This window comes from Polyodon spathula, chromosome 3, assembly GCF_017654505.1.
Source record: "Polyodon spathula isolate WHYD16114869_AA chromosome 3, ASM1765450v1, whole genome shotgun sequence".
In the NCBI taxonomy this organism is placed as follows: domain Eukaryota; kingdom Metazoa; phylum Chordata; class Actinopteri; order Acipenseriformes; family Polyodontidae; genus Polyodon; species Polyodon spathula.
In genome coordinates, this window is record NC_054536.1 from 74659188 (window position 1) to 74674632 (window position 15445).

Genomic DNA, 15445 nt, shown 5'->3' on the forward strand with positions numbered 1-15445 from the left:
TTATGAATATTAATCATTACACGAGTCAGTTTAACTATTTAAAATTGTTATGACATCGTAAAAGTTTCACAGGCCAATCATATATATTATATATATATATATATATATATATATATATATATATATATATATATATATATTATATATAAGATATATTTAAAAATATATTATATACAATGTTTTTGTTTTTAAATCTTTTATTATATTTTTTTATTTCATACAATTTGTTTTTCTTTTAATGTAAATCAATTATACAGTATGGCAACATACAATAGGAATGTGTTTAGGTTGGTGTTTTAGACATAGTCAAATAAAAACAAAACTATGTACAACTGGGCAAGAGCACTGCTCCACTCTTTGGACTTTCCTCCATGTTCCCCTGCATCGAGGGTTGCCAACCGCTTGCCAGTGAAGAATTTTATTTCTGCAACAAAGATGAAGAAAACTGCATTAGTACTTGATGCATGCCCGGTGTAATTCAAACCACTGTCACAGGGCACTCTTGGGGATCGTAAAATTTCCGCTTGAGGTGATAGATATCTCCTCCGGCTGCCCTTCCTGCCCTCTCCTCTTTCACTCCTCTCTCCATTGCTGATGTCTCCGCCTTACTGTTGAAATCAACTACTGCCACATGCCCCCTGGACCCCTGGCCGACTAACCTTGTCCGTCTCTGTGCTCCTTCAGTTATGCACACTCTCAACCTGTCCCTGGACTTTGGCTCGGTTCCTGCTGCCCTTAAGCTTGCCTGAGTTACCCCGGCACCCAAAAAAAACCCTCCCTCGACCCAACTGACTTACTTAATTTCCGTCCCATCTCCAATCTCCCTTCTCTCTCCAAAACTCTCTAAAGGGCTGTAGCCAGTCAGCTGATGAAACATCCCACGGATAATAATCTGCTTGAATCTCTACAGTCTGGTTTCCAGCCGCATCACAGTACTGAAACTGCTCTGCTCCGATTGCAAATGATCTCCTGCTCAATGCTAATGCTAGTGCTCCTTCTGTCCTTGTCTTCCTTGACCAAACAGTCGCTTTTGACACCATAGATCATGGCATTCTTCTTGACCGCCTTCAGAAATATGTTGGTATTTCTGGAACCTGTCTCCTGCATGCAGTCTGTTGTTATGCTGGATGCAGTGGTGTTACAAACCCAGTCACTTGTGGTGTGCAACAAGGATCTGTTCTTGGGCTCCTTCACTTCAATATCTACATGCTTCCCTTGGGTCACCTCATCTGCCAATACAGCCTCATGTTTCATTCCTATGCTGACGACATCCAGCTCTACTTAAAACTCGACCCTGGAAGCCCCTCTGCCATGGTTCAGCTCTCAGCTTGCATTCAAGACATAGAGGCATGGCTGTGTGACAATTTTCTTCAGCTGAACACTAGCAAATCTCAACTCCTTCTTGTAGGATCTAAAACTCAACTCAAGAATCTCAATATAGCTACCCTGAACCTTGGAAATTGTCTGCTGCTGCCTTCCTCCACAGTGCGAAGCCTTGGTGTAATTCTTGATAGCAACCTCTCCTTTGATGCTCACATCTCTTCCATGGTCAAATGTTCCTTCTACCATCTTTGAAACATCTCCAGTCTGTCCCTACCTTTCCATTCTAGATGCAGAGATACTTAGTCATGCACGTGTTTCCTCTCGACTCGGCTACTGCAACTCTCTTTATGTGGTCTCCCGGCAAGCACCATAAACCAACAGCAGCTAGTTCAGAATGCCTCTGCCAGGATCCTTACCAGATGTAAAAAAACATGAACACATCACCCCCCGTCTTGCCCAACTGCACTGGCTACCTGTAAGGTTCAGGATTACTTTCAAAACCCTCCTGCTCACCTACAATGCCCTTCATCATACAGGTCCCAAGTAAATACTCAACCTGCTGACCCGCTATATCCCTGCCCGCAAGCGGAGGTCCTCCGACTCTGGCCTGCTTGTTATCCCCAAGCAAAAGTGCACCACCCTTGGAGAATACTTGTTTAGTTTCATGGTTCCAACTCTTTGGAACTCTCTCCCAGCTTTGGTGCGTGAAGCTCCCACTGCACTTCTCTGTATGTAAAGTATTATGGATTTTGGTGTTACAGCATCTTGTGGAGTGCTTTGTGATGGTGGTCCACTATATAAAATAAAGATTGATTGATAGTTTTAGAAATGCACTCCTAATAGGACAGGGCTTCTCAAACTTGGTAGTGGGGACCCCCTATGGCTGCTGGTTTTCATTCTAACTGAACTCTCAATTACTTAACTATACCCTTAATGGAACTGATAATTTGCTTAATTAGACCTTTTTACTTGTTTTCATCTCTTACAATTGCAGATTTCAAGTTAGCTGTAACATTTTATAAGTAACTTAAACTGCAACTGTCTAAGAGCTGAAAACAAGTAAATTGCATAATTGATTAAATTTTGCATTGCCTGTGTTTATTATAATTATAAAAAAAATACAGAATAAAAAGGGGAGAGAGATAGAGAGGGCAGAATTGAACCCATATCTATTGTTTCTTGAAAGTGGTTATTTTACCACTGTACCAAACCTGGTCTCTTTTTTTTTTTTTTTCTGAATGCACAAAATCCTATCCTCCTGAAAATGTAATTAAGAAAGCCAACCATTTTTAGTGTTTGCAATTTAAAGCGCACAGTAAGAACAGAAAAAAAGGCGTAACTTTATGGCATACGCAGGCTAATCTGTGTACGTGAATAGAGTATGCTCCTTGCCAGTGTTCTGCGTTTGCAATTCAAAGTTATTTGATCAAGGAACAAAGTATTTTCATGGGATGTTCTGTGTGTGTTCGAAAATATTTTGTTGTGTTTTTATGCCATTTTTATGCCACAGTTGTGTGGCTTGAGGGAATCTTTTACAAAAAAAGTTAGAATAAAATGAATGTATAACTTACATATAAAACATTCTCATTGACTAATGTTGAAATATAATGAATCTGAGATTCTTTAAAGTGGTTGTTGTAATACTTTGGGATCAATATTGCTTTGATCTAGTGCTAACGTTCTGTTTGATTTTAGAGTTCCATTGCCTAAGACAGTGCCTCTCTCTATTACATTTTAAACAATTGGACTTATCAAAAGAAACATTGTACTAATTACCCATCAAAGTCTGTGCCATCTCCTTGGCAACTGTGGCTGGCACTGTTCATAGCTGGTGGTTGACAAATTACACATACTGTATAGCCCTCTCGTAGATACTGCATCCAGCGAGCATGGGGCTGGGTCTCCATGGTGCACTGCTGAGAAAGAGATTCCAGCTTAAATTCCATGCAAAACCTGATAAAGAAATACAACAGAAACGGTTAAAGGAATTGATGTATTTATTGACTTGATTCAGTAGTGTTTTCTTGGTGAAAATATATAACTGTTGTGTCACAAGGGATGCTGTTAAAATCTTGAACACTCAAATTATGAAGTGGTTTGCAACCTACCATATAGAAATAATATAATGTTGCATTGTAGAAGTCTTTAATTTCTCTACATTTGTCTTAAGTTTTTTTTTTTTTTTTTTCTATTGGTAGATCTAAATCTGCAGTCCCTCTGTAGATCAACACTACTTCACCTCAGCAACAGAAAATATGGAAGCTGATTGTTAACACCTATGCAGCATTTATGAAGTCCGTTGGAGTTTCATTATTGATAGAAAATAAAGGCTGTAAAAAAAAGGAGGTTTCTTAAAAGATAACAAACTGTTTTGCCAGCACTTAAGCTGACAGAATATTAGAACTACAAGTTCTTCAGATATGGTACTTTACCCAGCATCTTCTGATTCGGTGGACAGAGCTCGTTTTCTTCTTTCTATATTGTATTCCAAGGTTGTAATAAAAGCAGGCCCTAAAAAGAATACTGGTATGTAACAGAATTGTACATTTTACAAGTTACAGTATATTAAAAAAAAAATATTTGAGTCGATACAGCAGTCTAGGACTGAAATTGTAATTGTTTTCTTAAGTAGTTTCAGCAAAAAAAAGAAAATGCCTTTGCATTTTTTATACAATAAACCAGTGCTTCTGACATGGCAAGTATTTTGAACTGACTTAATTAGGGAACACTTGCCTTCAAAGGAACTGTACTTGCTTTTCTTTGTTTGTTTAGCACTTTCCTTTAATAAACTGCATGTGGGAATTCTAGGTGCAGCACTGTGCAGAGATGTGATTGGTAATGGTTGTGCTGTTTGGTGCTTCTTGCATGTATTTGTAATTCATGCGTGCTCAGCAGGTACATAGTGTACATTTTATGCTGGAACAATTGCCCAGTTTTGTAGGTTTGCAATCACTGAAACCATAACTTCACAACAGAAAGGTTTCATTGGTTTCTTAGAGCTTAAACTCTTAAACTCTTTAAATTAAGCATTTTGATTATTGTCAAAATAATCTTTGAAGATCCTTGAAAAGTCCTTGAAATTTGTATCAGGAAAAGCTGTACGAATCCTGTATTTACAACATCTGATTGAATTGTAAATACAGGTTTTATAAAATTAATATTATGTGAATTGAGGATATATCCAGTTGATCCATCTGGTAAAATGACAAGTTGTAAGTGAAGTAATTTGTTTTTCAAGATCTACGTTCTAGGTTTTAGTACATCATGTCAGTAAATCCATTATTAACACACTTCCAATGGACAGGGACACAATGGAGGGGCCCACACTTCTTGAGTGGAAGTTGGTATGGGCATTTCTTTACACAAATTATAAGGAATAGAATGGTCAATGGTTAGGATAAATAACTGAAAAATTGAGTCGGCAGGGTTTGGAACCATTTTTAAAGCTAAAAATAAAGAACATCGGAAAATTCTGAGAGGACTAAAATGTAACAAAAAATTATATTCAGGTTTTTTTTTGTTCTTTTTGATTTTGGCTGTGCCCTTATGATTTCCCAGTAAGCTTCAGTCCTCAAGAGCCCGCTCACTCCAGGTTTTATATCTATCACTAAATAATGATCTATTTTGAGACCTTGATGGAGGTTGAACTGATTGAATTACAAAATGTAATTCAGAAACGCAGCTAGAGTGTGCTTTTCAATATTGGTAGTGAGAGTGTAACAGTGCAACTACAGTCTTACCATGTGTCTGTGCGCAGTGCTGTCCCTGGTAGCTGACGTATTCCATGCAGCCCGCCTTCTCCTCCAGGGGTGGACAGGGATCCCCTCCATTCATGGGCTCTCGCTCAATGCTTCGCCTGCGGACCCGGTAGGTAGGTTTACATTGCAGGGCACAGCCACTCCAGGGACTCCACTCGCTAACTATGCAGGGCTGGGCTACGATCAAAAGACTCGACATTACAATCCTTTATTTCCTCATTCATTAAAATATGGCTTTATCTTTCTAAAGTTTGTGTCAATATGTTTACATTTTATTACATACAGGGGCCACAATTATGTAAATATGCTTTTAATGGTTTTGTGTGTATATTAGAATTTTTTTACACCTTATTCACTTTATTATTACTGGTATATATATAGGGTTTTTTTGTTTTATAGTTATAATGCATCTTTCCTCATCTTTGGAACTTGCTCCTGATTCATATCAGGAATGCTAGCACAATTTCATCTTTTAAATCCTGTTTGAAAACTTACTTGTTTCTGTTTGTTTGTAGCTGGATTATATATTAGACACCTGCTTTTTATATTTATTTTGTAAAGCACTCTGGAATATGTGCATGAAGACCACTATATAAGTGAAATTTGTATTGTATTGTCATTTTATTCTTATTGTTATTATTATCATCATACAAAACTAAAAAAAAACCTGCATAAAAAACCTGTTGTCTCTGAATTAATATTGCTACCCCCTTTATTGTAGTTTTATATTTATTTACACAGAATTATACATAAAGATTCCGTCATTGTTTATAATAATAATAATTATTATTTAATAAAAAATAATAGTCATTAGACACAGGCCCGGCACCAGGTTTTTGTGGGCCCCAGAAATGAAAGTCTCCATTGTTGGAAAGTAAAGGGAGGCTGATGGTCCAGTGGTTAAAGAACCAGGGTTAACCAGGAGGTCCCTCCTTCTCACTCACTGAGTCACTGTGTGACCCTGAGCAAGTCACTTAACCTCCTTGTGCTCCGTCTTTCTGACGAGATGTTGTTGTAAGTGACTCTGCAACTGATGCATAGTTCACACATCCTAGTCTCGTATCTTGTAAAGCGCTTTGTGATGGTGGTCCACTATAAAAGGCAATATATAAAAATTATTACATTATTTATTATTATTAATGTGGTATGCATACCAAAACTTGACCCGTATAATGTCAGAAAGTGGAACATGGTCAGATTGCAAATGGTACACTATCAGATTCTGGTACAGGTGCAATCAATTGCGATCTGATGGGTGTTTTCCCATTGTCAAAAAAAGGTACATTGAGCTCCCGAGTGGCACATCTAGTAAAGGTGCTCCACATGGAGTGCAGGATGTGCCCTATAGCCTGGAGATCACAGGTTCAATTCCAGGCTATGTCATTGTCAACCATGACCAGGAGTTCCCAGGGGGCAGCGTACAATTGGCCAACCACCACCTGGGTAGGGAGGGCCTAGGTCAGCAGGGGAATCCATGGTTCACTGCTTACCAGTGACCCCTGTGGCTGATAGGGCACCTGCAGGTCTGCAGTGTAGCCATTCAGATCTATGTTTTCCTCCGGCACTATGGGTCTGGTGGCAAAAAAAGACAACTTGGCAGGGACATGTTTCGTAGGACGTGTGTGTCAGCCGCTGATTCCCGAATCACCAGGGGGTTGCAGCGGTGAACCGGGATTAATAATAACACTATTGCTGATTCCAAATTGGTGAGAAAAAATGGATAAAAATCATTGGCAATGACAACATTGTCATGCAATTTTTAGATAATTACTTAACATACAACCCCCTTGGTAGTAACATCAAATCAATAGTGACTAAACATTGGCATAATTTGTCTTCCGACAGGTCTTTGGGTTCTGTTTTTTAAACTCCCCCTCTTTTTATTTACAAAAGAGCACCTAACCTTAACATGATGTTGGTGAAAGCAGATGTACATAAATCGAAGACTGAAAGAGCATTTATAATGGCATGCTTTCCATGTCGCAACTGTGTTTCTTGTAAGAATCTTATAAAGTCTAGTTTTTGTTTTTTATTTATTTTTTATTTTTTTATTGTCCTACAACTGGTAAAAAAAAAAAAAAGATCAAATCCTGTATAGCAGGTAACACCACACATGTAGTGTATCTACTGACTTGTCCGTGTGGAAAGGGATATGTGGGTAAAACCACTTAAAAACTAGATTTAGTGAACATAGACGCTCCATTCAGAGACAAGATATAACTTCATCAGCTGAGAAACATTTTTTTGGAAGAAAATCATAACATTGATATTTTATGAGGTATTGGAATAGAAAAAGTAAGTCAAAAGAGAAGGGGTGGTAATCTTAATAATAGATTGCTACAGAGGGAATCGTTTTGGATTTTTAATTTAAAAAACTGTGGTACCCAATGGATTAAATGAAGAATTACATTTGGTACCTTTTTATGAACTATACATAATTTCTGTTTTAGGAATGACAGCTTTTATTTAAACCTGATTAATAATTAAATAACGGGTTAGGGAATTGGTTTATTAGTACATCTGTAACTTTCTTCTTGCCTCTGAGCAGGCCTCCCTCCTCTCCACCCTCACCTCCAGAGCAGGCCTCCTCCACCCTCACCTCCAGAGCAGGCCTCCCTCCTCGCATCCTTTGGGGGGCAAGTGAGTCTCACTTCCCCGACCTCAGGGCTAGGCATCAGCCTCCCCTTACCTTCAGAGGGGTTCTCACCATGTGAGTTAGAGCAGACCCCCGGCCACACTCTGTCCTTTCGCAGCTCCTGCGCTTATCTTGCCTCACTTAAGGCTCTCTTCCATACTCTGCCTCAATTCGGGACGTGGCTACTCCGTGCTTGAGTCCCATACTAACCTCTATGCCTCATCTTTATTTCATGTCCCAGGCAGCATGAAGTCTTGGCCAATTGGGGGTCTAACGAGCGCCCCTTTACAGAAGTCTCAGACGCTGGGTACCTCCTCTCTCTCTATCTTTTTCGTGTCCCGGTCTTCCGGGACTGTCTTCCTCCCGAGGGGCGGCTCCGCGAGTCATAACCCTCGTATGCATTTTAGGTTGTGCTGGGTCCTTTGCCCCTGGCTTGTGTCAGCATCGCCGCCCTCAGTCAGTGACCACCTTTCTATCCGGTTTCGGTTGCTGGGTTCTCTGCCCCTGGGATGTGTCGACATCGCCTCCCTCAGTCAGTGACCACCTTCTATCCCAGCTTCCATGTCCAGCTTTGCTGGTCTGCTACTAGAGTGGGCCTCGCCCGCTCTTCTATCCTAGGTCCTACTAACCGCTCCCTTCTGCTTCTTCTGCCCTATCCTTACACCCCCCAGCTCACGCCCAGTGAAAGTTACTTTCACCTAGAGCTTCTACTTTGACTTTAATTCAGGTAAAATCTGGCAATCTGATTTAGACATTGCCAGAACTCTGTACTGTATATACTGTGCTCTTAAATAGTAAATGTAGTATTATTTGTATTTGTTTTGCAAAACAGAAATATTATGTTTCACTTTCATTGCGTTTGCACTTTTATGAAGTCTGTAATACAATGAAGTATTTACGAGATTGTGCTTTAGTTCATTGATTTCAGATCATGTATTTTTTTATCTTTTCTCTTTTACAGCAGATTTCCAGGTTGACGCGGCACAGCGTATTTGTTTGTGTTTTTCCTGCATCTCCATAATAAATTATTTTCATTTTGGTAAATTAAGTGGTATTAAGTTATTCTGTCATATCAGTCTGATATATCTGCCTGTTTGACGGTAGGCAATTTTTGATATGAGACTTTAGTGCCTAGTTTTACACTGAAATTGACAGGTGAATTTATTGAAGTTGCTTGCAAACAGTGATGACATGTGCTGGGAATGAATGGAGATTAGAAGCAAAGCACAGAATATTTAATCACACCGCAACTTTCTGATATGAATTAGGAAGCTCTAAAGTATGATTATTCTTTGTTCATTAATTATTTTTTTTTAGTAAACTCAAAATTATTAAGGTGACCACTGTTGTATTGTTTTCAATGTGAACAAATATATTATATTCCAGAGATTCAGGGAGCTCAGCAAAATCAAATTATATATTTTTCAAGAATGCAGTTTTACAAATTTATTTCTACGGTGCTTGAAAACTTAACCATACGCAACCTGCGTGCACGTCTACTTAACCATACGGAATCCTGCGTGCTTATGAAAATATTTTGTTTAAATGTTTTATTCCTGCTTCTGTCTATACTTATAATTCTGGTACCATGATTTCTAACGTTTACATTCTTCTTACGTTTGCGAGCCTCAATAAACTTAATAATTTGTATACGTTGAGTTTCTTTTTGCCTGTTATTAACACTAAAGTAAGCATTTATGATTGATTTGAGATATTTAAACATATATATAAAACGCTTAATAACTTGGTCTAAAGGTTTTTTTTTTTTTTAACTAGATTTAACCACACCCAGTATTACTAGACAATATGTACCCTTTGAGACGTTAAAGTAGCAAACAAAATTGTACTTTGTGAAAGCCAATGTCATGGACAAGGTAGCACAACATCTGCCAATGTTCATTCTGCCTGAAAAGCAGTTTCGTTGGCACCCAAGTGAGTAACATAGCACTTTGCTATCATTTTCACACAGGTCCTTGTATTCATGGAAAACTTTAATGCGCAATGGCATCTGGAGCCCAACCCTGATATAACTAGCAAAGCATTGCACAACTGAATTCTAGAACAAATCTCTATTCTCCCTATCTTCCATATTGTAAATCTGCCAGGTAGCCCAACGCCTTTTGATAAGTCCATCAAATCGTTCTTTTAAAAAACGGTTGAATACCACGTAAAAATCGGACTATTTCACTCATCAACCGTTAATTCGTCATTTTTCTGACTATATGAATTAAAGTAGAAATCTTGAAGTCCAAACTTAGGCTTATTACAAAGCCTGTAGTTTCTTACATTGCACAGAATATATATATATATATATATATATAATATATATATATATATATATATATATATTATATATATATATATATATAGGACTGTACAGTTGGAAGCTGTAAAGCATGCCAATTTGCATAGCTTCCTTGTGTTTCATATGGTGCAGGTAATTGGAATTACAAGTTGTGTAATGCAACCTGTCCCCCTCAACTGAAGGAGTTTTGTAATGTGTAGCAGTTTGTTATAGAACTAGAGGTAATTCTCAATGAACAAACATAGCATTTAAAAAAATGTTTAAGACTTCAATCATAAATCAAAGTATTTACTTTGTGTGCAGTATTGTCATTTTGTATTAAATATATGTATAATATAGGTACAGTGGCTTGCGAAAGTATTGACCCCCCTTGGCACTTTTCCTATTTTGTTGCCTTACAACCTGGAATTAAAATGGATTTTTATTTGGATTTCATGTAATGGACATACACAAAATAGTCCAAATTGGTGAAGTGAAATGAAAAAAATAACTTGTTTCAAAAAATTCTAAAAAATAAATAACGGAAAAGTTGTGTGTGCATATGTATTCACCCCCTTTGCTATTAAGCCTCTAAATAAGATCTGGTGCAACCAATTACCTTCAGAAGTCACATAATTAGTTAAATAAAGTCCACCTGTGTGCAATCTAAGTGTCACATGATCTGTCACATGATCTCAGTATATATACACCTGTTCTGAAAGGCCCCAGAGTCTGCAACACCACTAAGCAAGGGGCACCACCAAGCAAGCGGCACCATGAAGACCAAGGAGCTCTCCAAACAGGTCAGGGACAAAGTTGTGGAGAGGTACAGATCAGGGTTGGGTTATAAAAAAATATCCGAAACTTTGAACATCCCACGGAGCACCACTAAAGCCATTATTAAAAAATGGAAAGAATATGGCACTACAACAAACCTGGCAAGAAAGGGCCACCCACCAAAACTCACAGACCAGGCAAGGAGGGCATTAATCAGAGAGGCAACAAAGAGACCAAAGATAACCCTGAAGGAGCTGCAAAGCTCCACAGCGGAGATTGGAGTATCTGTCCATAGGACCACTTTAAGCCGTACACTCCACAGAGCTGGGCTTTACGGAAGAGTGGCCAGAAAAAAGCCATTGCTTAAAGAAAAAAATAAGCAAACACGTTTGGTGTTCGCCAAAAGGCATGTGGGAGACTCCCCAAACATATGGAAGAAGGTACTCTGGTCAGATGAGACTAAAATTGAGCTTTTTGGCCATCAAGGAAAACGCTATGTCTGGCGCAAACCCAACACCTCTCATCACCCCGAGAACACCATCCCCACAGTGAAGCATGGTGGTGGCAGCATCATGCTGTGGGGATGTTTTTCATCGGCAGGGACTGGGAAACTGGTCAGAATTGAAGGAATGATGGATGGCGCTAAATACAGGGAAATTCTTGAGGGAAACCTGTTTCAGTCTTCCAGAGATTTGAGACTGGGACGGAGGTTCACCTTCCAGCAGGACAATGACCCTAAGCATACTGCTAAAGCAACACTCGAGTGGTTTAAGGTGAAACATTTAAATGTCTTGGAATGGCCTAGTCAAAGCCCAGACCTCAATCCAATTGAGAATTTGTGGTATGACTTAAAGATTGCTGTACACCAGTGGAACCTATCCAACTTGAAGGAGCTGGAGCAGTTTTGCCTTGAAGAATGGACAAAAATCCTGGTGGCTAGATGTGCCAAGCTTATAGATACATACCCCAAGAGACTTGCAGCTGTAATTGATGCAAAAGGTGGCTCTACAAAGTATTGACTTTGGGGGGGTGAATACTTATGCACGCTCAAGTTTTCTGTTTTTTTGTCTTATTTCTTGTTTGTTTCACAATAAAAAATATTTTGCATCTTCAAAGTGGTAGGCATCTTGTGTAAATCAAATGATAAAAACCCCTAAAAAGTCAATTTTAATTCCAGGTTGTATGGCAACAAAATAGGAAAAGTGCCAAGGGGGGTCAATACTTTCGCAAGCCACTGTATGACATCCATATGACATCAACAACGATGTCACTGTTTGTTTACTATCTGACATTTGGGTTATGCTTCTTTAATTTCAACACAACTGTTTCCTGAACACTTTAAACAGCAGCTGCGCTGTTTGATTGTTTTTTTTTGGTTGGAGTTTAAAACTGTCAAGAAGCAATTAGGAGCTGGTGGAGACTACTTTTGCATACCATGGTAAACTGTGAACTCGGTAGCCATTATATAGAAAAATGGTTGAGGTTTAAAATGGTGGCAATCTAGTACAGACTTGAATATTTTTTCCCCCTTTCAAACTACAGCACTTATTATTGTTAATTCAATCTGTTAGATAAAAAGCATACTTATATAAGTAAACTTTGTACTTTGCAATGTTATTTCTGTCCTCTATACCTGCCTTTACATCAACAATTAGCATTGTTAAACCATCTCTATTTCTTATTTACATTGTGGATATCTAACAATGATGAAATGTCTAACAGTAATGAAATGCTTTTCTTTATTTACAATGACAAATAATATTACAGTATCATACTTGTGTGTGCTTTCACCTGCGATTTTTCTAAACACGGTGTGTGGTGGTACATGCTGGTAATAAAAGATAATAAAATAAATAATAGTCTATATCTTTTATTATTTTTTTTAAATTGTTATTATTAAAACCTTCTGATTTATGTTTGTAGTGTACATTATCAAAACTTTTTTTTTTATTAACCTATTGTAACTTTTAATAAAGAACATTTAAACATTAAAAACTTTAAAACCATATATTTAAAATACAAAGACGGTGTGTGTCTACTTATTTCCTGTGACACCGGTCACTGCAGTCTAACAGATATCCCAGAGGTGTCTTCTCATAGAAAAGCCAGGTACTTGATTTTAAAACCACGAGGGTGACTTTTTTTGTAATGTTACTCTATGAGAAAATACATTTTTTTCGACCTGACAATAAATCAAAAAATACCAAACAGTACTAAAATTGCACCTGCCAATTTGAACTGAAATCCCAAATTTCAGCCAGATTGATTTAATGTTAACCCCCTTTTGAGCTGGGCAAAAAACTAGTTTAACACGGGAAGCTAATTTTAACATTAATGTTTGCTGTTAGGAGCATTAACTTAAGCTGAGGAAAACTAAAGAAATTTCCAATGCTGGCAGCATTTTTTTTTTAAATTGAAATGTTACTTTAATCAATCATTTAAAAACCTGTAAACAAGAGTGAAACAAATAAACAAATACATATTGACATTCCAAACAATCATACATCACTTCCCCTTTTTTGCTTTTAAAAGCACTATACACTTATTAACCCATCCTCAGCCCCATTAATTAAAACCCTGCATTTTTATTTATTATCCCTCCCCTTCCAATGAAACATTCAAATTAAAAAGAGCCAGATGAGCCCTCCCAACCTATAAAACACCACAAACAACAATTAAAAACTAAGTTAATATTTTAAATGACACGCTGGCAATAAAAGCAAAATAAAGCTGTAAGCCTTTTTTGTTTTTATAAATCCAATTGATGGCAAACCGGATCCTGTATTTCAAACACTCCCAATATTGACTTAAGTTTATTGAAGGGAGTGCTGTATTATTCTGCTGGGGAGATGCGTTGCTTACCTGGACACACTTGTGTGTAATCATAGCAGCAATCCCCTGTGTGTTTGCAGGTTCCGTCACAGAAGCAGGTCCCAAAGACCCGGTCCATCCTCCAGTCTGTGCTACTGCAGGTTGGGTCTCTTCCTTTGCAGCATTTTCCAGAGCACCCTCCTTCAACCAGATTGACTAGCCACAGGAGAACAGCCAGCAGCACCAGACAGCCTCCCTTAACAGCTATTCCACTCATGATAACGAAAACTATCAAAACACAAACAAAACAACCCTTTAGGATGTATTCAGAGCAAGACTGGTTGATTTCAATCCAATAATGAGTTCCGCCTTTTAAAAACAAACTTTTATTACTTCATGCAAAAGCACGGTTCTCATTATGTACGCTCCAAGGAAGCAATCTTTAGTACCGGTATATCCTGAGGTTATTCTCACTGTTCAAATCCTTGTGACCTAAAATTTCTACTTGGCATAGATACTTAATGGACATGTAAAACAAGTTTACAGAATACTCCTTGTGAAGATACAGTCTTTGTTTTTTTGTTCTAATAAAGGCTACAAATCCTATTGGGTCTGTAGAGCCAAGATGTTTTCTGGAAGCAGTCACCCACAGTGTCCCCTCTTCAACACTGCAGAATGCGCCGAGTAAGATTGAAAGTTTTTTCACTTGTCTTTAACTGTTCTGCACTGGAGTCAGATCAGAGAGCTGGTTTTACACCAAGCTTTCACAGTGCAGAGAGGAATGTGAGCCTTTGGCTCGACTCCAGAAAAAAGAGCCTAAGGTATGTAAATCAAACCCCTTGTCATCTTATGATTTTGCCTGGTAATGATCTCTTCAAACAGATGAATCCCAGGTAAATAACCACCACAAATAAGCCTTTACCGGGTGCGTGTGTTTTGCCTGGTTTGTAATTCTTTGGAAGATGAGCTGTTGACAGGCCACTGTGTCCCTGTGCAGGCTTCAGCCACTGTCTTATTCATATGGTAACTACCTCTGGTACCATGGTATCACTGAATTCAGTGTGGCAGTCTTACTGTTGTGGTGCCAAACAAAACACACATTTGTTTGAAGAACCATAGTGGGATATATAACTAGATAAAAAAATGTGGGTAACCATTTTCATTGAAGAAAAAATCATACATGTAGTTTATTAGCAATATGCCAGGATTTACGTGAACCGAATTATGTAAATATAGCAACAATATATATTAGACAATAGCTGAAGCAAGGAATCAACTTTTGTCTATTTGACTTGGTTCATTTTATTTTAATCAAATATATTACTTCCTATAGTATAGAGTGAGCCCAACTTTTTTGATATCATTTCACTTCGGGTCAGCTGTTGCTAGCTAAGACAGGACAATCTGAAATGTCATCACTGGCCAGGTTTCCATGCAGCTTAGAAAGTCATCTCTCTCTCTTTCCACAGTAGAGGTATGCTCAGGCCTAAATGTAAAACCTGGTCCAAACCCAACCCGACCAAACAAATCCGAACCCAACCTGAGCCCGAGACCTTTGAAATATGAGCGTACCCAATCCGACCATCTACAAATATATTTCAAACATAAGCTACTGAAACTAAGTACCTTCAGTGTAGAGCAGTAGTTTTCAAACTGGGGTACTTACACCTGTGGGGGTATGAGAGAAAAATCCTGTAATGATTTTTTTTACCACGTTTGAGTACTTTCAACTTAACAATATGTGAATTTAAGAGGACAAGATTTTTTTTTTTTTTTTTTACAGAGCAACTTGTGTGGATTCTCTTCTTGTTTAGGTTCAGTTTATTTATCATTTTCTGTTTCAGTATTCACATGTTG

At 38.1% G+C, this 15445-nt stretch overlaps 1 protein-coding gene across 2 annotated transcripts; it reads right to left on the bottom strand.

The window, feature by feature from the left end:
- Window positions 1–248: 248 nt before the first annotated feature.
- On the bottom strand, window positions 249–14256 carry LOC121308651 (somatomedin-B and thrombospondin type-1 domain-containing protein). Of its 2 annotated transcripts, none has more exons than XM_041241177.1 (6): window positions 14038–14256; window positions 13640–13876; window positions 5064–5258; window positions 3756–3834; window positions 3100–3276; window positions 249–424 (listed from the first exon to the last, which is right to left on the bottom strand). In XM_041241177.1, the coding sequence occupies exons 2-6, from the start codon at window positions 13863–13865 to the stop codon at window positions 307–309; spliced, it is 795 nt and encodes a 264-aa protein (XP_041097111.1). In that variant the 5' UTR covers window positions 13866–13876; window positions 14038–14256; the 3' UTR covers window positions 249–306. The 2 variants fall into 2 exon arrangements, with proteins under 2 accessions (XP_041097111.1, XP_041097120.1); XM_041241186.1 differs by having other exon boundaries at window positions 13982–14256.
- Window positions 14257–15445: the final 1189 nt, after the last annotated feature.